Source organism: Phymastichus coffea, unplaced genomic scaffold, assembly GCF_024137745.1.
Source record: "Phymastichus coffea isolate CEN01 unplaced genomic scaffold, Cenicafe_Pcof_1.1 PCOF00024, whole genome shotgun sequence".
Taxonomy (NCBI): Eukaryota; Metazoa; Arthropoda; class Insecta; order Hymenoptera; family Eulophidae; genus Phymastichus; species Phymastichus coffea.
In genome coordinates, this window is record NW_026706835.1 from 2,611,952 (window position 1) to 2,636,526 (window position 24,575).

General features: G+C 35.0%; 1 protein-coding gene across 1 annotated transcript in view; it reads left to right on the top strand.

The window, feature by feature from the left end:
* Positions 1-22,213, top strand: part of LOC131675523 (dynein light chain roadblock-type 2-like) — a gene marked incomplete at its 5' end in the record, with an annotated part of 80,050 nt that extends 57,837 nt beyond the window's left edge. The window contains one exon of the mRNA XM_058954536.1: positions 21,851-22,213. Within this exon, the coding sequence (XP_058810519.1) occupies positions 21,851-22,062 (212 nt within the window). The remainder of the gene's footprint in view (positions 1-21,850) is intronic.
* Between the last annotated feature and the right edge of the window lie 2,362 nt (positions 22,214-24,575).

Sequence of the window (24,575 nt, forward strand, 5' to 3'; positions counted from 1 at the left end):
TAATAATATTGCGCTACTATGTGGTTCGCGATTTATTAAATAAGTATTTTAATTTGCGCGGTCAATGGTGCTTACACACTTGGTCCCGGTACGCAATCACGTGGATTCACCAAAAGGGGAACCTTGATTATGCTTAGTAGTATTAGAGCGAAGAGAGAGAGATAATAAAAAAAAAAACAATAAGGAAGAGATTTCAGCTTATCGAAAATAGAGCCCAAAAGTACTCACTCTGTTGTCTAGGTCCAAAATATTGTTCGGTTTGTGATATGTCCAATATATTCTTTCTCTTTGTATCTGATCAGATCAACTGGTCCAATATATTTTTATCCAATAGTGTACCAACACGCAACAAAATGATAATTCCTATGATTTCGTTTACACGAAATTATTAAAACAATTGAATTCGACACTTAATCGCAACTTGAACAATTATATTCTCAAAACTCTTTAGTCGGAAAATGCAGGCTTCTTGGTTGAGCGCTCGCTCCTAACTAACTCAATTCTGTCGCTCTGCTTTCGCTGGTTTATTTTATAGCCTTTGTCCCGAGCATACCGTCTCTCTCTCGCGTATACGCTTCGGATGTTTACGCTTCTCGTGGCGGGTCGTCTTACCTAGCTAAGCACGCTGACTGCAGCGTGCTGTCCCAGCATGCCGGCTCAACGTGAATCAGCCTCTATCGCTCATTCCCACCGAGTCGCGCACACGAATACTGCTAGCTATGCTACGTCCGAACGAAAAATCCCGAGAGCAAGGTTTTATTCGATAGTATATTTTTGTAACATAATAAGACGTCACGTAACAATAAGTATATATTTTTTCCGAACATTTCGCAAGAATTTCTTTTTCAGAATAGTATCGACTCACAACAAAACATTCGTTTGACTAGTACCAAATAAAAATATACGTGGTAAGCTCATGATGATGAAACCTGCTCATTTTTAGCAGATAAACAAGTTGAAAACATTCCAGTGGCTCACACCAGAAAACTCGTTTCTTCCGAATATAAAACTTATGTTAATAATAATATTAATGTAATGCAACTTATGGTCATAATAATTTTGGAGTAATTAATTGTTCGTGTAAATAATTGTAAACGTAATTATTATTAACTTTACTGCTTTTTTCAATTACAGTATTTAAAAAATATAGAATATTGTTGGCTACCAAATGAGACATTTCTTTTTTAATATGTAATTTAAAGAAATTAATAACTATTTAAGTGATCACAAACATATTTTTATTATATTTGAATATGTTTAATGATACGAATAACTAATTTTTATGTATTGTTTCAATTCGAGAAAGTTTCGTTTTGATGGGAGAAATTTTTTAAAAAAGCATCATCGTATCAATATTGTGTATTTAAAGGATTATAAAATATTCTATAGAAATGGAGTAATCTTATGAAAATCTCATTTTAGAAGTGAAATTTGATGGTAGTTTTTACCGTTTATAATATGCTATTGACATATAACGATATACGTTTCTCATTATTTTAGGCCTTCTTTAGATTGAAATTTCATTCAAAGCGGTTATCATAGATATTTCTTAAAAAGAAACTATATATTTAACTGAAGAAGGGCTTACCCTCTTATATATAATTTAAAAAGACAATTCGAAATACATTACCTGTAGTTTTCAATGTACTTCCGAATAAAAGAAGTTTCATTTAGTTTGCAAGAATAAAATTTTAAAAAGATACTTCCACCCTTATAAAAAATAAGACATGCAATCCCTTGGATTCGTAGTATAATTTATAACATTGTGACATGGTGACAAATAATTTTCAGTTGGTTTCAAGAAAAAATGTTTTATAGAAAAGGTGATAATCTGAAAAAACGGTTCTCGGGGATGAACGCGATGAGTAGTTTCCACCCCTTAAATGGTGTCTTCGCCTCACGAATGAATACTTCTGGCTTTTAGTTAGTCGTGTGTAGTATATTGAACAGATTCAATGTTAGTTACATCAATTTCATTTATACAGTTAACTCAAAGCGCTTAGTTTCAATGAAAATAAAAAAATTAATTTAAAGGTAGTTTAACCTTAAATTAGAAAAAAATTAAAAAACACATCAACTCTGATTCTTAATGTCCTTCTAAATAAAATGTAGGAAAAAAATCACTTCCACCCTTATAAAAAGTAAGGGTTGTAACCCTCTGGAGCTTTGGTACGCTACGTGACACTGTTATTGAGTAACAATGAATATCCAGTTGGTTCCAAGAGAATATCTTATTTAGTAGAAGAGATATATAAAAAACGATTTTCGGGGGTGAACTTGGGGCAGTTTTCACCTCTTTAAACCACGTATTAGCATATAAAAAAATACGTGTCGACTATTTTTCAGTCATCTACCACATATCAAAGTTTCATCGAAATCGGTTACTTACACTTGGTGTACCTTCCTTGTTAGTCGCTACCTATACGGAAACTATACTGAGTCGTAAGAACGCGAACGACTGCCTGATAGATGATTGAGCAGATGAAGTGACGCGACGTAACGAGATACGGAAGAACGTCACGAACAGATGAACACAGACAGAACCACCAGTCAGAAGTAATATCAATTCCTGGCTAGGGGAAAGACATCAAGGAGATGGCGGTTTAGCGGGTAGGCCTGTTTTTTTTGAGAGTCCCACATAACCCCTTAGCCTTGCTAACTAAGGGGAATCCGCAAAACGATTCCGCAACTCCTTGTAAAAATAATGATAATAATAATATATATTCACATGTATATATATATACATATGAATAGAAACATCTAAACAGTCAAGTCACTCCTTATAACATAACAGTATAAGAATCTCGCAAAAAATTATCTATTTGAATTTGATTGAACTATAGAATTATAATACTGTAATTAAATGTCTTTTTAATAAAAATGCCAACCTTTGTTCTTGATAACTACTTTGCAGATTCTTGGCATTCTCAGGATGAAATTTTCCAAGGTGGAAGCTAGAATCTTTTTCTACTCTTCTTGCAGTATTGCCCATAAATGTTCTCTAGACGTAGGGAAAATTTTCCGTTCGCTCAGTCGAATTCTTCCCATAATAATTCAATAGAATTCACATCAGGTGATTGAGGAAATCATGTCATGACTTTTACTATTTTCTGGTTTGCAAGCTCTCCAAATAATTTTTACAAATGTTCGAGGTATGTTGCGGTTCATTGTCCTGTTGGAAAATAAAGTTGGGACCGAGCAGACGTCTTCCAGAAGGCTCTACGTTCCTTTGAAGTATACTTTTGTATTTTTCTTTATTTAATATTCCTCCAATTCGGATGCAATCCCCTACTCTGGACCCTCCAAAACATCCCTAAACTATCACAGATCCTCCACCATTTTTGACAGAAGGTACAATGCACTTCCGAGAATGACTCTCATTCTTGCGCCTTCTAACATAAACTTTTCTTTTCGAACCAAAAACTTCAAATTTCGATTCGTCACTCCACAATACTTTCCTCCAGTCGTTCACAGTCCAATCCTTATGATACTTTTTGGCCCATTTCAATCTCTTAGCTACATTTACTTTTCTTAAAAATGGTTTTTTGACTGCTATTCTTCCATGAAGCTCTTTTTCTGTGAACCTTCGTTTGACTGTAGTGACACTAATTTAGCAATACTTTTACTTACTTCTGATGATAATTCTACAGCTGTCAAGCGGCGATTTCGAGTACTCAAGCGATCTATAATATCATCTTGTTTCTTCGTCGTCTTCCTCGGTCTGCCTGCATTTTTTCTAGTGGCCACTGTGCCAAATTTTAAAAACTTTTTTACGTTATAATCAACAGTACGCCGTAATAACTTGAGCGTTTTAGCTATCTTCCTATTGCTCTTACCGATTTTGTGAAGAGCTACGATCTCACTACAGCTCTCTATTGCTAAATTCACAGTTTTTCCCATACTGGCAACTAAAAAGATTGTATGACTGAACTGGTAGTTTATTAACTTAGTTTAACTAGAGTATCACGGTGTCATCGTATATTTATAAACAAAACTGAATTACGTTTGAAGTGAAATGACCAATTCTTAGAGTCTACCTTATTTTGATGATTTCTAAAGAATTCAACATTGTTGATTCATTGGATATGACTTTAGATTACTTATACTTTATAATTTAGAGATGATAAAAACCTTTTGTGATAGTTTTTTTGCTGTATTTATGAAAATTCCTAGATTGATTTCAGCTTCATAGAACTGAAAAACCATAGAAAATAAAAATAACGATTTTTTTATTCACGGAATACCACAAAGTTGTACGTCTGACTACAAAATTTAGGAAAAAAAATTTATCGAAATAAATCTGAGAAAATTTAGGTTGATTCTACGCTAAAAATCAGACATTTTTTCCAAGTAAAATTCTGTCGTACGAGTCGATGGTACCAAAAAAAAAAATTCTTCAAAAAATTTTTTTTTTCTTTCTAACGTGTGTCAATTTTAAGCTAATCATGAAAAAACATCATGCTACCTTGCATTCGAAATCTCTTTAAACAAGCTTCCAAATCCTCCTTTTAGATTTATCGTGGATTTTTCCCATAACAATGTTCGGAATTAAAAGTGGACAACAAATTGTTGATATTTTACTTATCTTTATGTATTAATAAAACATGGAAAAAAAATTATTAATCGATTGAAAAAGAAACGTACCTCAAAGTACTTGTCAAAACTTAAAATATGAGCTCCTGGAGGCTTCTATAGGATGAATACTTTCTTAGTAATCAAACTTTTTATTTTATGTAATTTTTTCTCTGGGTGGGCAAATAAATATGAGTGGCAGTATATATATATATAATTTTAATATTTTCATCATACATGAATTGGCATAAAGTTATAACAATTAATATAAACTATATACTACATAAACAGGAGAATAACTTATATATTCATTTGTAGTTGAGTGACTATAAAGAATGTGGCAGGGAATTTCGGGGGGTTTGACCGCGCTCCGAGTTCTTCCGCCACAAGGCCTGTTTGGCTCTACCCCCGATTATTTAGGGCGCCAGACCGTCGGCTGATAACGGCGATCGTCGGGGGTAAGGCCAGTAGGGTTACGCGTATCCCGGTCTGCCTAACGGCGACTGCGCAGAGTGGGCAGATGGGGGAATACGCGTTGTCCGAGCTTCAGGCCTTTGGTGTCCAACTTTCCTTCGGTTTCTCCTTGACTAGAGTACGCCGGCAGCTCAGATGATGACTCCTTAAGTTAGGTCGTGAGGACGTTCGAAATCGCGCGTATTTTACCTAACGAATAATCCGAAAATATAGCGAATTAATGAAACCGGTATGTAACCGCTCGCGGCTGAAAATCGCTAGCATGCAACAGGGGTAGGTTATCCAGTAAATTATATATATATAAATATAAAGATAATTAATTGTTTTATTGATGCATTCAAATTTTTCACATACGAGGTCGGAATAAATATGGTCGGTAAAATTCTGAGTTTTCATTAATCCCTAAAAATACAATTTAATCGGTTCCTAAAATGGCGGAAAGGTCAGCGCGAGTAACAAATCGCAATTTTCTTTTATAAAACCTAACGCTCAAATTCGGTTTGCGAAATGGCGGAAAGGTCAGCACAACTAATTAGTCAAAACAATTTAATTCAATTGAACCTACGTTTGTACTAAGTAACTAACGAAAGGTCAGCGCGAGTAATAAATTGCAATTTTCTTTTGTAAGACGAACACTTAATAGAAGTTGACGAAAGGTCAGCGCGAATTCTAAGTCGCGATTTTCTCTTGTAACCGAACACTTAATAACTGATAAACGAAAGGTCAGCGCGAATCCTAAATCGCAATTCTATTTCGTAAACCGAACACTCAACTTATTTTCGCGGAATGGCGGACAGGTCAGCACGATTCGGTAGGCACCGGCGTCGACGGATCCACGCGTCGCGACGACCTACAGCACCGAACTAAACAATTTAACTAATTTAACCCGCACTCCGCGATTAAACAAAATGAGTAGCACTTTGCCTACTTACAATTTTCTCCTTGCAGTATTAGCAAATGAAATTGACACAAATCTGAGGCGTCTAGCGCTAATAAATCGACAGCGAGATTAGCTGATAGAGAGAGGCTCCTTCCTTGCGGATATCCAGTGGCAAAATGGACGAGAATCGGCTTCTCGCGGTCAAAGATCGTTTCTCTTCTCCTCTTTCCGAGAAGAAATGTTATTATTGGTCGGTATGCTAATTCGGATATCCGTAGCGCCCTCCGAATTTTTATCATTGGTCCGTATGTAAATTAGAATAATACAGCGCCCTCCTTAACTCTCCTACTTTCGTCGTTATTTACTCTCTCTCACCCCCCACTAAGGTATCTATCATTAATTGTCGGAAAAGATCTACCCCTACTCTTATCTATTTGTCTATCCGGACGGAAATTAAATTTTATTCTAATTTGCTCATTGGTCGTGACGTCACTAGCGAATTTTGTCAGATGTTCGAATTCGGTTAGTTAAATTATTATCTAAACCTAAAGGGGGTAGTTGTCGCTCGCCATCATAATAGGGGTGTCGGTCGCGTGCGAATTTTACAATTCGATATTTGTTTCGTGTTCATTCTTTTTCAATTTATAATTTTAATTTTAATATCAGAAATACGTATATAATATACGCCGTTTCATTTGTAGCGCCCTCATCTTCGCATTTACGTATTATTCTATTATTTTATATCGTCTGTCTCGCTCGCTCTTGTTTCGTCTATTTCGCTCGCTCTGTCTCGCTCGCTCTGTCTCAGTCTGTCTCGCTCGCTCTGTCTCAGTCTGTCTCGCTCGCTCGCTCTCAGTCTATATCGGCACTTCAAGATGGCCGCTCAGTTTCTCGCGCGTACGCCTCGTGTCCTTGCGCCGGTTGTTGGAGCGCCTCCTGAGGCGCCCCCGTGTCGGTTCTGTGGTGTTTTTCCGGGTGTTTGTGTGTGTGGTCGCTGATTTTCGTGTGTGTGGCGCTCAGGATGTCGCCGATGGTGTTCGGCAGCCCGACACAGCTGATTGCCGGCTGCCACTTCATCGGCAATTTTCTGCTCGCCCCAGGAGTGTCAGTGCCTCGTGAGTGTTCGTGTTGATGTCTGGGAGTGTAACGGATCTGCATGTGTCATCAACATGCATCTCCGTTGCATTTCCCAGTCAGGTTTTGCATTTTTCTTTTGCCGGCCGGCAACACGTGGTCGGGAGTGTCTGTGAGTGAGTGTGTGCGTGCGCTCTCTTTTTCTGTGGTGCGCTCCTTTTTTTTTCTGCTCTTTGAGCATCCGTCGGATCGCGTTGGGCAAGTTTGTTTCGCCCATATCTCCGGCGTGGTCGTTCGGACATGGAAAATAATAATTGTTCGGTATAGGGCGTGTTTAGCTTTATTTTAAACAACCGGTTACGGGGCGGCAAGGGACGGGGATGGCCTTTCTGAGGTGTTGCAAACAATGCAGCACTCAGGAAAGGCCTTGTAATGTGCCACATTACAAGAAACTGCAAATTATCATGCTAATCTATAATGATGAAATATCATTTTCTTCATAAAAATCATTGTAACACATATCTGTTTCATTATCAGAGTAGTTTTCGTTTTTTAGTTCATTTTCTTCTATATCAACATATCTGCAAAATATGTAAAAAGAAATCATTATAAAACTTCCAAGTTAATTTTAAAAGTGAAATTGAAAATGAACTGTCCGTTTCTTTCAATAGTTTGATGCTAATACCTTTTCAGAGAATATATGCTTTTTTGCTGATTTAGATTATCTAAAAACACTAGAGATAATTTGGATCACTCGTGTATATTGCTCTGGTCAATAAGCCAGTAATTCGTTCTAATCCACTTGTCTACTTGAGTGTTCCATCATATTTTTATGATAAAACTTGTGCAACGATTTATTAGTACCTTCAGCGTAGTATACCAAAGCCAAAGAAAATATCCTCCTAATTTGGCGTTCAATAACACAGGCTAACAAGGTTACAGAACCAGAGATCAGACATAGTACACCCAAAGGATTTTGGTGCGCTGAATCCAAATCCGAGCTCAGAATTGCGCCAGCACGTCAGGATTTTGAGATATCCTAACCTAAATGTGGCGAAAATCACGTTTTTTGGCTATATTCGGTACCTTATAACATTGTGAATAAATTTTTTCATGCAAAACTGACAACGGCATCTGAAAGAGCAACTCTTGGCCGACAAAATGCATTACCGATTTTTTTATGTCTTTTTCCAGCAGAGATACCGTCAATTGAAATGTGCCATTTATCAATTGATTTATACTGGAGTATGAAAAATCTTGATTTTTTTTGCAATCTTCAGTAGTAGGAAAAACTTACACTGGCATATAAAGGTACTAATTTATGGCGAATCTAGCTGAATTTATTAGATGCACTCTAAAATGGCAGCTATAAATTTAGGGCAGGCTAAGGCAGATGGTTATGACCTAAATGCATTGAAAATCCTATAACTCTAGAACCAGCGACAGATTAACTTAAGTGCGTTATAACCTGCAAGCTCAAAACCATAACAGGATTGCCTAAGTGCGCTATAACCTACACTCAGCTTAAAACCACGACAAGTTAACCTAAGCGCTCTATGACCCGCGAGAGGTTAAGCTAAGTGCATTATAATACGCGGCTGGTTGACTCAAGTGCGCTATAACCTGCAAGCTCAATATCACGGCAAGTTAACCTAAATTCGCTATCACCTGCTACAGGTTAATTTAAGCGCGCTATAATCCGCAACAGGTATATTAAGTACGATATAACTTGCAAACTAGAATCCACGACAGTATAACCTATATGCGCAGTAACCTTCGAGCTCTAGACCACTACAGGTGAACTTACGTTCGCTATGATCTGCGAGCACTAAACTCACAACAGGTTAAACTAAATACAGTGAACAGTGAGGGTCAAGCACAGGACAAATTAATTTAAGTGGACTGTAATCCATAGCATTTCAACCTAAGCTCCAAAGTAGATAGAGAGGTTACACTAAGAAGCTGACAATCTTTAGAATGTATATTCTCAAACCTATAACCGCCAATTCTGTGATGTTATGCTTTCTTTTTGTGAAAACGTTGGCGCTTCATTTCTAACGATCGTTGAAGAGATTTATGTTTGTAACTAGTAGGGTTATTATCATCCCTTTTCAATGACCAGCAGTAGTCGGCCATCATTTTTTCGTCCCACCTTCCTTGGTAGTGTTGTTCCTTTTGTTTAAAGTCTTGGTGAAATCGTTCACCCATCTCCTCACTATATGCTCCAAGATTTTCGGGGAAATAGTCCAAATGAGAATGAAGGAAGTATATTTCAAGGCTCATTAGACAACCCATTTTTCGGAAATTCTGTAACATGTTGGACACAATAGTTTCAAACTGCGGGTCTCCATTATTGCCTAAAAATTTTTCTGTAACATCTTTGAAGCTCAACCAAGCATTCCTTTCAACGAGAGTCATGGTTTCGATAAATGTATCATCTTTCATGAGTTTTCGTATATCAGGCCCAACGAAAAATCCTTCCTTAATTTTTGCATCACTCAATTTCGGAAATGTGGCTTTCAAATGATCGAAACATTTACCTTCTTTATTCAAGGCTTTCACAAACTGTTTCATTCAACCTAATTTGATGTGAAGTGGTGGTAGTAATACTCTTTCTTTATCAACAAGACCTACGTAGGCGACATTATGAGAAACTATTTTCCATTCTGATCTTGTGGGCCATTTTTTTGTTACCCAATGCTTATCTTGCACGGCTGTCCCAAAGGCAGAGGAAACACGGAAATTTGGTATTTCGCGACTGCAAGCCAACTATAAGATTTATCATCTTAAAGTCACCACAAACAAGCCAATTGTGAGTCTTGTAATTTATTTTTTCCAGTAGAAATTGAAAACTATTGTATGATTCTTTTAGTGCAGTTGAGTGACCTACAGGAAGTGCCGCATACTCATTTCCGTTGTGTAGTAACACAGCTTTGAGACTTAGTGTGGAAGAATCAATGAAGAGACGCCAGTTTTCTGGCTTGTACAAATCTTGGATATACAAGTTAACCAATTCTTCGATGTTATTACAGTACACCATCACATCCTCCATTGTAAAGTACTTTATGAACGCCTCTTCTCGGTTTCTGTAAATTGACACTTTTGTTCCAGGTAATAATAGCTTCCTTTCTTGGAGTCTTGAAGCACAGAAGTAAGCTTTATCCTTTGGAAGATTGAGGTCTCGAATAAAATCATCTAACGATCTTTCGTCAAAAAGCTTAGGACTCTCGCCATCAGAACTATCTTCAAAAGAGACATCTTCAGTTGTATCAATATCCATCGGTTCAACTTTTGCCGAACCAACTTCTTTTCCGGGTTTACTTACTTTTCCTACTTTGGCTGGTGTTACACTCGCTACCGCAGGGTAGATGATTTTGTTTGAATTTTGTTTATTGAAACCCGTTGTATTACATAAGCAGAAGTAACAATCAGTTTCATGGTCCTTGGGCTCACGCCAGATGGTCGGTTCAATAACAGTCATATTGCTGCTATTATCATCCCACTTCAACATAACAAGTCTGCAAGAATTACAAATTGAAGATGGCACCCATGTCTTACCTAAATTGTCGATCTGAACCTTATAATATTTCATATATAGAGTTTTGATTGAATCATTAATCGATCGTCGATAAGAAGTTGTTTCAAACTTCCCACAAACATAACAAAATATATCAATTTTTCTTGCACAAGGGCTTCTAGCACTCATATTTCTTATAATAAATAACAAAGAGGATAAAAAATGTTCTTATGATAAATATTCTTATAATAAATAAAGTAGAAGAAAATAAGATAATAGCATTTACAGGAAATTCAACCGTTAGCCCGCCACTCAAACGTGATCTCTAACACGGAAGAATTAGCATGTCATAAAATCAGTTATCTCAGCTTTCACCTATCTCAGCTTCAGCATACAATCATACATTTCAAGTTACGTAATATTCTACATCATCTATCTACAGAATTTCAAAAACGAATGAAAGATTTCACGGTTTTTGATTCCGCTGATCGTATCGGATATCAGATTTTCAAAACTTATTTTATTCAAGCAATTTGTTTAAACAAATTTTTGCACAATTGAATATTTTTGCAAGTTGCACCTCATTTCCATGATTTTACAGGTCACTGATTACGAGTTTGATGTCAGATTTGTACATTTAAATTTATTTAAATAAATTATTTAAATTTTTAATTCTAATATTTGTCTTTCTGGCACAGGCCGACAAACTTCAGAACCAAAAACTATACATAACGCACCCGAAGAATTTCGATGCGCTAAATCCAAATCCCAGCTTAGAATTGCGCCAGCACATCAGTATTCCAAGATATTCTAGAAGGCTATAATCTGCGTGGCCATAACCCTAAATCCGTTAACTCAAAAACCCCCGACCCCTTAACCTTTAACTGCCCCCTTAACCTTAAATCCGTTAACCCTGTAGCCCTGAAACCTGTGATGTTATAACCCTCGATGCCGTTACGCAAATCCCTTAATGCCTGAGCCCAGTAATTTGCGCCACAAGGAATCTAGGGCTATTGTATCGTAGGTTACAGGATTCCGAGGTGAAGAAATTCGGAGTTAAGTTGGCAGGTTTTATTGCCGCGCTTGTTATAACCTTCTTGGGTTAAAATATTTGGGGTTAAGGGGACGGGGATTATTGCATCGAAGGTTACAGGGCTCGGGGGTTAAGGGATTTAGGGTTAAGTGGGCAAGGTTTATTACCCCGCAGGTTACAATACTCCAAGATCAGGGATTTGAGTTATAATAGTCGAAATTCATTGCGTTGCCGTATAAACCAATTGATAAGTAGTACATTTCAATTGACGATAAAAGAAGACATAAACTAAAGATTGTTAGTGCTTTTGTACGATAAGAATTGCTTTTTAGATGCCGTTGTCCATTTTGCACGAAAAAAAATTATTCGCAATGTTATAAGGTACCGTATATAGCCAAAAAAAACTTGATTTTCGCACTTTTAGGTTAAGATATCTCAAAATCCTGACGTACTAGCGCAATTCTGAGCTCGGATTGGGATTCAGCGCATCAAAATCCTTCGAAAATATTATGTCTGGTCTCTGGTTCTGAACCTTTGTAAAATTTTGTTGGCCTGTGTAATTTATTGACAGTTGGACTGATTCGACACCATGGATAAGATTTATAGTAAAGCTCGTATATAAATCTATAGAATGTTTCTACATCATTTAATTCAAGTTCCTCTTCACATTTAAATAGAGCTATTATAGTGGTAAGATTGTCAACTAATTTTTCGTCATTTTTTAATGACTCTGCGAATTTCTTTGGATCTTCAAAACACTTGCAAGCCAAATTCTCGGTATTTGTTGTCCCATGGCCTTGCAATACTTGGCCCACTCTAACTCTAAAGTCTCTAAAAATATTATTTTGCACAATTCTTTTTCTCATTTTGTGTTGTTATGAAAATTAATTATAAAAAGTGTGATATGACTTGATTAAATTTCACTTTTTTAAAAATATAACATAGACATCCAAATATCGATATATCTATAGATAATTGTATTTACCTTTTGAGGGTTTTTTAATATTCCACGTTTTCAGTGACATTCTGTAAGAAATGTTGAGATTTTCAAATGTGTTTATTTCTGCATGTATTAATCCTAAACCATATTACAAAGTTTTTGAATCAGAGGTGAAATCATAAAACTTAAATTATAAAACTAATGAGTTGTTTTCTTGCAACATGGGTATCTACCCGTAGCTTTATTTCCAACAATAGTATTCAAACATTTGCCATCATAAAGTGTTTGCGTAACTTCATCCGGAATAAAAATTTTTTTTTTCAATACGCATACAAAATTTATAAGGAGTGGTATTTTCTTATTACGAAAGTTTTGAATCTCAAATGCATCCATATAAATCAATTTTATCGACATAGTGTACTTTTGAATATTTTCAACGAAGCATTTCATATTTGGGATGGCTTCAAGTTCAGAACTATGTAAATTATGCACTGTGGCATAGTACTTCACTAAACCTCCTATACCATCAACAGCACCTTTACCATGTCCGGTCGCAGAAAATATCCATTTCTTATAAATTTTTGAATTTTTAATTCGTGTAATTGCAAACGGTTTTTGAAATGACTGGCAGCTCCATCAGATACTGTACTAATAGAATTGTTTGAAGCACCATCAATTTCCTCCAATTTCGCTAATAATTTCAAGAATTTTTTGCGTCGCTAGTAAAGCGTTAGAACAATCGTGCTTCTAGTCATCGTTTATACCGCAAAAGTTTTTGTGACATTGCCTACATAGCAGACAGCTGTGTAGATGGAGATTTATTTATTTATCCAGTGATTGCCTTGAACTGTTGGGAATCTAATTTTACTCTTACTTTTTCATCTTTAATTGTTAAGCGTTGTACTTCTTTCGTTCGTAAATGTGAAGTTTCTGTGATTATATGTTTATTAAGTTCTTCCTTGAATGTAGCAATGGATACTGTTCTAGTTTCCAAATTTCTTTTATTTCGCAGCATAAACGTTGTATTATTATCATTCTCTGTTTCATCAATATGCAAAACATCAAATGTGATATTCTCAGCACCTAGACATAACTCGCATTCTTGATAGTGACACATTTCTTGAGGTATTAAACATACTACAGAAGATAAAACTGTGGAACGTTAACTATAAAGATCAATACTACTTTTACCAATAAATTTTTTCAAAGCAATTAAGTATAGCTCAAAGTAGGCACAATAACTACACAAGGATACGTCATTCATTGGTTTGATCAGAACGTGGTTTGGACGCATAAAATAGAACTTAGATTTGCTAATTTTTATACCCGGATTCTCTTATTGCAAAGTTTGATACACTTTCTTTAAACTGCGAGTTAAAAACCATTGATTCTTTTAACTTTTGTGCCGTCTTCGTTATTACATCTAATTTAATAGAGCGTTGTCTGAAACAGTTGAAGTCATCATTCAAGTAATATTGTATGATAATATCACTTGTTTTTTTTATCTAGTGGATGACCATTGTACTGCTCTAGTTTACTATAAATACCACGGTGGGTCTGAGCGACATTTAAATAAAAGTGAAAGCAGGTTCCAATTTTTTTGCATATTTTGGTAAAAATACTAATAATTAGAAGATCCCAGAAAGAATTAAAAAAAATCCCTGAGCCCTTTTTGAAAAAATCGATTTTTAAAAATTTTTATCAAACAAAAAAAATAAAAAAATAATTTTGGTTGTGATTGATGGTATTAATAAATAAATCAATATTTTTTCGATATTTCCACAGTTGCACATTTAATAATAAAAAATTCAACACCAGCATTTTGAAAATTAATTTTTTTTTATTTATTGACTGTTTTTACTAATTTTTATCTCTCTATTCTCCCATACACAATCATATTAATGGAGAAACACATGTATATATAAATATCAGTGTTTATTAATAGTATACATACGATAGGAACATAGCAGTATTGTAAACATGTGTGTTTACAGTGCGCACCTGTATCTAAGGAAGTAGTAGCTAGAATAGCGTGCTCAAAAGTTATCACAGTTGTCCCAGCTTGATTGATCGATCAACAATGAAATCTGAAAAAAATTTGTGGAAAGTTTCTCGAGAAATTGGAGAATTTAGTGAGTTACAACATGTTGTAACTCACTAAATTCTAACTAACCTTCCACAAATTTTTTTCAGTTTAGCCTTCTTTTTCTGACAAACCAAACAAATTTTCGAACGATTCTCAGAGTGCGTTAGTGCACGTCGCTTCATGTTGCTAATTCAATTATTTTGAAGAAACACAGAATGTTAACTACAACAAAATTCTTATTGTATTTCTTATGACGAGAACACTATTACTGGCAGATTTCATTGTTGATCGGTCAATCAAGCTGGGACAACTGTGAAAACTTTTGAGCACGCTATTCTAGCTACTACTTCCTTAGATACAGGTGCGCGCTGTAAACACACATGTTTACAATACTGCTATGTCCTTATCGTATGTATACTATTAATAAACACTGATATTTATATATATATGTGTTTCTCCATTAATATGATTGTGTATGGGAGAATAGAGAGATAAAAATTAGTAAAAACAGTCAATAAATAAAAAAAAATTAATTTTCAAAATGCTGGTGTTGAATTTTTTATTATTAAATGTGTATCTGTGGAAATATCGAAAAAATATTGATTTATTTATTATTACCATCAACCACAACCAAAATTATTTTTTTATTTTTTTTGTTTGATAAAAATTTTTAAAAATCGATTTTTTCAAAAAGGGCTCAGGGATTTTTTTTAATTCTTTCTGGGATCTTCTAATTATTAGTATTTTTACCGAAATATGCAAAAAAATTGGAACCTGCTTTCACTTTTATTTAAATGTCGCTCAGACCCACCGTGATACCTTGAAATGGAGATAATATAATAATAGTCAACTATGGTTGATAATATAATCAACAAATTCCTCCGGATAGTCATTGTTATATAACATGTTTCTTATAATAGATATATTATTGTCATGGTGACTTTCATCAGACAACAATATCGATCTATCTATCAAGTTATTAACAATATTCTTTTTTTGTTTTAGTGTGTGATTTGAGTTGTAATTTAAAATACGTCCCGACATAGTTGGTTTTTGGTACCAGTTAGTAATAATCCCATTATTTTTTCTAGTAATTGATAAGTCTAGAAAATTACATAACAGTTACTTAGCTTTTAATTTGCTGATCATAATGTGTTTTTACCCAATTGACAAACTATATTTTTACCTAACTGACAAAAGATTGTTATTCTATTTTTATATTTATTATTAGACAGAAAAATTAATATTTATTTAATTAAAAGTGTAATGTTTATAACAGACCATGTATGTGCGGAAGAACTCTTAATTTATTCAATTTTATCTACATTACAAAACGTATGTTTATATTATAATACAATATTAATATTGAAAGAATTCATTTATTTATAATAATATATATATTCAACAGATGTACTGAGGTGGCAATAAATAAAATTGCGAAACGTTTATGATAAAATAAGTGTTTAGTTTATTTATAGGGACGACTCCTAAGATCAAGATTACTAATATAATTATCAAACATCAGGAGTGGAAAAAATTAACAATAATTTATATTAACTTGGCATGTTTCTATCTAATCCTAATACTCACTTTATGTATTTTAGGTGTAATCTCTCTATTTCTTCATATCTCTTTCATCCCCAGATTTCTGCTCCAGACATAATCACGCTTTTCGCCAGTGCGTCCAACAGGATCATCCTTAGCTTCAAATTTTCTCTAAATAGTTTTTCTCCTAGCCCCCATAGTCTTCCCATTCTCATATTTATTTTCCCTTCTACCTTCTTTATCTGCTTTTTATTTCCGTTATTACTGCTTATCACATATTCCAAGTAATTGTACTCTTTAACCATCTCTATATTCTCACCTTCCCATTCGAATTCTTCTTCCTTCCCCCTAACTCCTCCTCTCCTGCATTTCATCATCTTTCATTTTCCTACATTTAGCTCTAATCCCTTTTCTTCCAGGTATCTTTTTAATTTTTTCAGCTTCGTTTTTATTCCACTTTCACTCTTTACCATTATCACTATATCATCTGCATATCCTAATGTCCATATTTTCTTCCTTCCTATCTCTACCCCTCCTTCTTGCACCTGTTTGATTTTGACTTCCAGGTCGGTGAAGGCAAGATTAAATAGCGTGGTGCTCAAAGGGCACCCTTGCATTACGCCTTTGTAAGTTTCAAATTCCCCAATTATTTCTACTCCAACTTTTACCTTACTCCCTGTTTTCTTATATATTTCTTCTATTCTTTTCCTGATTTTCCCATTTATCCCTTTCTCTTTCATTATTTCCCATATTTTCTTCCTCTTTATCTTGTCAAAAGTGGCCTTCATGTCGGTAAAGAATACGTACAGTTTTCCTCCTTTTTCCCTTATTTTCTTCCCTATTATTGTTTTCAATATATATATATTGCGTCCAATGTTCCGCTTTTCTTCCTGGATCCAATCTGTGTATCGCTTAGCGTCTCTTTTGCTTCTAGTTCTCTTTCCAGCTTTTACCTCAGTATTTCCACGTATACGAGGGTGGTCCGATAAATACTTAGCCTCACCGCCCGATGACGCCACTCTCGCAAAAGAAATATTCTATCACATAGTACAACCTTCTCAATGGTTACAGTCAAGATTTCAGCCGAATCGGAGTTGTAGTTTATTTTTGAGAGCGTGTGAAAGCAAGTGTGTCCGTTGATTTTTGAAAAATGGAAAAAGAGCAGTATCGGTCGGTGATTCGATTCTTGTTTTTGGAAGGGAAATCGCGCAGCGAAATCAAATAGCGCTTGGATGCTGTGTACGGTAACTCTTCTCCTTCTATGGCGACCGTCAAAAATTGGTTTAACGAGTTGCAACGTGGTCGCACGTCGATTTTTGAAGAGCCACGTCCAGGTGCTCCGAAAACGGCTACCACGGAAGATAACGTGACAAAAATTCACGATCTCGTATTGGCAGATCGACGATTGAAGGTGCGCGAGATAGCTAAGATCGTAGGCATCTCAAAAGACCGCGTGGTTCATGTCCTGCATGAAATTTGGGGCATGAGAATGCTGTCGGCGCGATGGGTGCCGCGTTTGCTCACTCCGGACAACAAGCGCAACCGTGAGACAACTTCAGAGCAATGTCTGACGCTGTTTAATCGCGATCCGAAGGAGTTTCTACGTCGTTTCGTGACAGTCGACGAAACATGGATCCACTGGTATACACCAGAGACCAAGGAACAGTCGAAACAGTGGACTTTACCCGGCGAAAGTGCTCCGAAGAAGGCGAAGACTGCCCCATCGGCCGGAAAGGTGATGGCCACCGTTTTCTGGGATTCACAAGGTGTGATCTACATCGACTACCTGGAGAGGGGCAAAACGGTCACAGGGCTGTACTATGCCGAATTATTGGGCCGATTCGATGTCGAATTACAGAAAAAACGGCCTTATTTGGCGAAGAAAAAAGTACTCTTCCACCATGACAACGCACCGGCTCACACCTCCGCCGTCGCTATGGCCAAATTGGACTAATTAGTCTACGAACTGCTGCCCCATCCACCGTATTCTCCAGATTAAGCCCCGTGCGACTTCTTTTTGTTTCCAAACTTGAAAAAGTCACTCGCCGGGCAGAAATTTGAGTCGAATGAGGAGGTAATCGCTGCCACGGAAGCCTACTTTTCAGACCTCGAGGAAACGTATTTCAGACGGGTTAAAGAAGTTGGAACATTGCTGGGCCAAGTGTATCGAACTAAAAGGAGACTGTGTTGAAAAATAAAACGCCACTTTTCCAAAATTTTCGTTTTTCTTTTGTAGGCTAAGTACTTATCGGACCACCCTCGTATACTCGTATTTTTTGGATCGATGAATTTGAATATATCATTTGCTTGGCCCTAAAAGGTTATGTAGAGGTTAATCAAGGTCATTCAAAGTTCTGTTCGAAGTTAATTTTGGAAAACCTAAACTCGCTTACTCCCTCCGTAACTACACTCAAATAGAGTGATATTTAGTACAATCATAGATACAATTTCCGGACCTCAGACTACTCTATCAAAGGTGTACAACGTATACGAAAAATTTCGCTAATACTATCATATAAAAATATATAAAAATTGAAAACAACAAAACTTACTTACCATCTAACGAAAAGTTCGGTGTATAAATGAAAAAAAATTCCGTTATAAATGTGTAATTTAAAAGGAAAGAATCAGTGCCAGATAAAGTATCCAAATACCTAAAACAATACGAGATCCTAGCGGTTAATAATAATCAACATAATGTCGAAATATAAAAAGGCGATTGGACACGCCTCATGCATATGGTTCAAATGAAGAAGGCAATAGGTCATGATGTACCTGTTAGTCCAATTGAATATGATTACGCTATTATGTAAGTGGATTGTCATGATACTTCAAGAGAATAAAAAGTCCAGAAAAATTTTTTTTAACACTGGAGTAGATTGATATATTATCTAGTTCCGTGTCTCGGACGCCGAAAGAGGCGCGATCATTGGTTGAAATATAGTCACGTGATCGGTTATAAAATTGTGCGTATGTATGTAATGTGTATGCATATGGAAGATTGCTGCAAATTTTTGCGAATGATTAAACGTTCGAAATGTATAGCCATAAGTGGACATGAACTAGATATGAATTGATTGATTTATTCATATTACCTTAAAATAAAAACCGTACAACTAGAACAATTTTTTTTAATTTTGTTTAACGTCGCTTTATTTATGCTTCATCAGTGCTAATCAGTGACGGAGGCTTGCAATGTGTTTGAGAACAGAGTACATAAAACTTTTTTCAGTGGTGCTTGTATCAATCAGCAGGGACTGGGAATCGAACCCGGGCCTACCGGGTGCGAGTCCGTCGCCCTACCGACCGAGCCATTGCAGGCCTCAACAAGAAAAATTAATGGAACTTTACTCTTTACGATTATAATTAAGCTTCGAATAATTATAGTGAACAGTAAAATATATAAATCACAGATTATTTCGATAAAATATCGTTTAGTGATTCCGCTCTTATTCAGTTATGTAAAATATTAAAAAATTATTTAGAAAATACACTAATTACAACCATAAACATCTACTAAAGTATATTATTTATATTATGAAGCACATTATTACATATAAAGTTTTTGAAGTTCATTTTATACTTTTTATCGTGTTTTTGAAACTTCTCGATGATTTTTTAGGATGGAACTTTGGATGATAAAAAACTTAATACTTTATATTCATAATAATTTAATAGATTGGTCATATCTCCTATCAAACAAAGTAAATATTTTATGAATATTCGATTTTCGATTTTTGATTTCGCAAATAAAAGTTAAGATCTATATTTGAGCATTCAAATGAATGCAAAGGGCTATAATGACGGTCGAAACTTCAATAAAATAATAAAAAAGTGCATAATCTCGAAAAATATAACGCAATAACCTACAAAGTCAAATTCAATCAAAATTTACCTATATAACCGTTGCCCATCACAATAATAATAATAATAATGATCTCATAGCGTTTCCAAGTTTTGAAGAGACCCCTTTGCTAAGAAATGATTCCAGATATTACCGCGTTCCAAAGTCAAGATCAATAAGCAAGAAAATAATAAGCAATAGTCAGTGCCCTTACAAGCGTCGATTTCAATCTTGGCTAAAATTATGATATGGTTAATATATCATAACTAGTACTCTCAAACAGCATTCCAATCCTTTTGTTCGTTGTTGTTATCCGTTGAGGATGACCACTGTCTCGGACGTGTCATGCATTCCGTTTATTCGAAACGTTCGACTAGCATAAGCATGTCCCATCACCAAATGCTTATACATCGTGGTAGCACGACACTTTTCTCACCATTTTTACGATTATCTCGATTTATGATGTTCTAATTTACATAAATCTTCTTGAACATTAACAATGTCAAATTTTTTCATGTAAATAGTTGGTTGCAAATATTCTTAATAGTCCAGTCATTTCCAATGCAACCGTTGAAATATTTGTAATAGGTATCAAATAAATGTTCAATTATTAGTTATCGTAACATTTTACATCAATGTGTAGAAAATTATCAACCTGATATAAACCGGACAACTGTAAGTTAACAATAACAATGACAGATTTATTAGACAGACTTTCCCTAGGTTTATTAACAGAAAATAAATGTATATTTATAATATTAGTTTGAATCATCTTTATATTCTACTGATATGTATTTCCTTCATTATTCTGTACTTAATTTTTTTATTAGTTCTTTTTATAGTTAATGTTTGCTTACAAATTATAAACTCTTTCAATTGTGCCTTAGTATATTTTTGCAGTCTTTCTTATTAGCTTCATAATCTTCTCTTTTTGCTTGAGTTTTTCAAATAATATCGATTCTTTCTTTATAGTTAAAATACATTTTTCTCTATTATTTTTATTATTTATAGTACTTATGAGTTTAAAATCACAAGAAGTACTTTTTCTTAAACAAATATTATTTGGTGCTTTACTTCGCTCGGCTTGTTCTTCTTCTTGTAGACGAGGAATCGTAAATAAATTTGATACTCGTATAATTTAGTATTTAATAATTGGTATTCGATCATTTTATAGGAGTTATGAAATCAAAAAAACCCGTTTATAAATTTTATGTAATTCAGAATTAAAAAAAAGTTATTCATCGGTCGTGCGTTGTATCACGCTAATGCCGTAGAATTTCAAATCACACTAACTTCCTTATAATACGATAACGATTGTGGTACTATTTATTTTTTCAGAAAAATTAATTTCATTAGCTTAAATGGCTTGTGGCATAGAGTTAATATTGAGTTAATATAATAGGATATTTAAACGACACCTGCATAGTCGACATGACAATTTTTATATTTAAAACTGCACGGTATAGAAATCAGTATTAAAAAAATTTGAGACTGAATTTGAACTGTCAGAAATATAAAAATCATAATCTCATATTCCATAAATTTATTTTTATATAACATCTTTGTCATTTACTTTTATATAACATCGAAATCGAATTCGACTGGAAAAATGTTAGTCAATTAGGAGAAAAGAAAGTACTAGAAAAAAAATAGATCATTTATTCCAGAATTAAGAGGAAAACTGATGACGTTTAAAATGACGTTTAAAAATATTTTGAAAAGCTAGTTTTTAATATTTTTCCAATTATAACAATCATCTGATAAAATATATTTTCTGTATATGAATATCATCTAAAACTACACTTACTACTCTTAACTTATAATATACTAATTTTACTCATATAAATGTTAAGGAGGATTAAAAAAATATTGTTGTACTTTTCAGGTATTCCAATAAAATCAACAATGGACAATACTACTACTGTTCAATATGCCGGGTTAATTAGTCAGTTATCGGATAAAGCACGATCGGTAATCAGAGACTTAGATCCAACAAATGACCTTACATTTCTTCGCATTCGAAGTAAAAAGCATGAAATAATGGTGGCTCCAGATAAAGAGTTTATTTTAATTGTAGTACAGAACCCAGTGGATTGATGAGAAAATAATGTGATTTATTATAAAATCATAAAAGGCTCCATAAAAAATCGGCATATTTTAATAAAATGAACAAATTTTATGACATAAAAATTTTACATTCAAGTGTACTTTTTCTAAGTTTCTTAAAAATAAATAAATATAACGTTTGGTAAATTAAATTAGTAAATTGTGTCAAAGAAATTTTTTCTTATGAGCGTTTTATATACTCCACCACTTAATAATTGATTTATTTTAATTCTAATATTTATGATTTTATCTCAATGAAGCAGTTATATCGTGTGTGTGTGTATGTGTGTATGTATGCGGAGTTTGAAACGATTTTTTTTCAAATATTTGAATATATTCCAACTTTAAATAGTACCTAATAATTTAATATTTCTTATGATTGTTTTTGTTCTTTTTGGCTTGAGAAAGAACATATTCATTAACTATTAACTTTTTTATGTAATTATTGTAGGATGACAATTTTTATCATAAAATTTGGGTGGCACTTTGGATATTTTAAAAGCAGTGGTTAATTCAATTTATCGCTTTTAGCACAAGAGTAATGCCAATTGTTACTTCGTAACAAGACCCAGGAGCTCAACAGGCTAACCTAACGTTGAAGGATGTTAGAATGAAGCACTGTCTAGGTCTACAGGTGATCTTGATCAAAAAGAAAGATGCACTAAATACTATCGAACTTTTCGAAAGATCACTATGTGTGCTAAAGAAGAGAATGTACAAATGACGTGATCTTGTATAAGTAAGCATGAAGTGATCGCGATAATGCTCGAATATATATTGTAACGGGGTGAATCCCGTTTAATTAATTTTATCCGCGTAATCGTATTGAAAAGCGCACGTAATTACCTATGTTAAATACGGAAGTCGGAAAGCAAGAGGGAACGGGTGTCAGTCAACCAACTAACTACAGATATGAGAAGAACACTTCGAAAGTACTGTTAACTTCACATACGAGAACTTTTATTATCTCTCAATATTACATCAACTTCGGCCCGCGTGTTTATGTTTACATGCCGCGCGCGCGACAACAACAGGCAGTGTCGGATCGCTCGCCGCTCTTTGTTCGCCGAGATGTTACATGCACACTTTTTGTCGAATCGAGGTATTAGTCGTGTAGCAATTATTTCACGATCGCGAAATTAAGCTGGCCAGCTTACCTTTTATTGCAGTCGTACGGAGAACGAAAGAAACGGTGCGCACTCTCGTTGCGGGAAAGTCTGTCCTTTTTGCACGAGGAAGTTCGCGTTTTCGGTTTCTTTCTCGCTGGCGAAACCCCTCACACGCGCACTCTCACACACGCTTTTCTGGCAAGCGTAGGCTCCGCTGTCGCAGCTCCAATTCGGTTCGTGTATCGGCAACTTATTCCGCGCTTTCAGCTAAACGTGTCGATGGCTGATCCTTCACTTGCCGCTCCTCGTATCGGTAGTTAGGCCTGCACTGGTTCGTTTTCAATCGCGCGCGTTCCGCCTCGTCGCGTGCCGAATTCCCTCATTACATTTTTCGTCTACCGGTAAGTGCTGCCCCCGCAGGTAGCCACTAGGTTAGGCTATTAGCGCTAATTCGACGTTTAACGTCACAATATATTATAAAATACGACGATCGTTCAATAAGTCCATGACTTTCAAGAAAAAAAAACTATTTATATAAATAATTCCAATTTATTTTTCAATATAGTTTAATCCTTTTAACTCTATATATTTATTGTAGCGGTGCTCAAGCTTTTTTATGCCTTCAAAAAAGTAATTTTTATCAAACTCCTCAAAATGCTCATTTATTGTAGCAGTTACCTCTTCGTTAGACGTAATCTTTTACCCACTAGCCAAATCTTCTTGTCAGAAAACAAAAACTAATCGGAAGGGGCTTAATCTAGAGAATAAAATGGATGAAGAATTATTTCGTAGCGTAAATTAAATAATTTAACCGTTGCAATGAACTCGTGTGAGCTGGTCCATTGTCATGGTGGAAAAAGAATTTTTTTTTCACTAGATGGGACCGCTTTTCCTTTAGTATGACATCAAATCGGTATAATAATACATATTCTCCTGTAATAGTTCTTTCAATCTGTAGGTAATCAATTAATATTATACCGCTTCAATTCTAAGAAATTGTAGTCATGACTTTTCCGGCTGATCGTACCGTTTTCGCATTTTCGGCGCAGATTCACCTGGCCCAGACTACATTTTCGATTGATTTTTCATTTCTGGCATATAATAATGAATCCATGTTTTATTAACAGTAACGTAGTGATGCAAAAAGTTCTTTTATTACGTTAAAACATGCTCAGACGTAACTACATGAGCTCGCTTGTTATCAGCTATGAGCAAGTGCGGCACCCATCTTGCAGACAACTTTCTCATGTCCAAACATTCATGTAAAATGTTCCACGTATATCCTACTGAAATGTTAAGAACTTCATTAATCTCACGCACTTTCAATCAACGATCGGTGAGTATCATGAACTTTATCGATCATGTCTTGAATAGTCACCTCTTTTGGACGCTCAA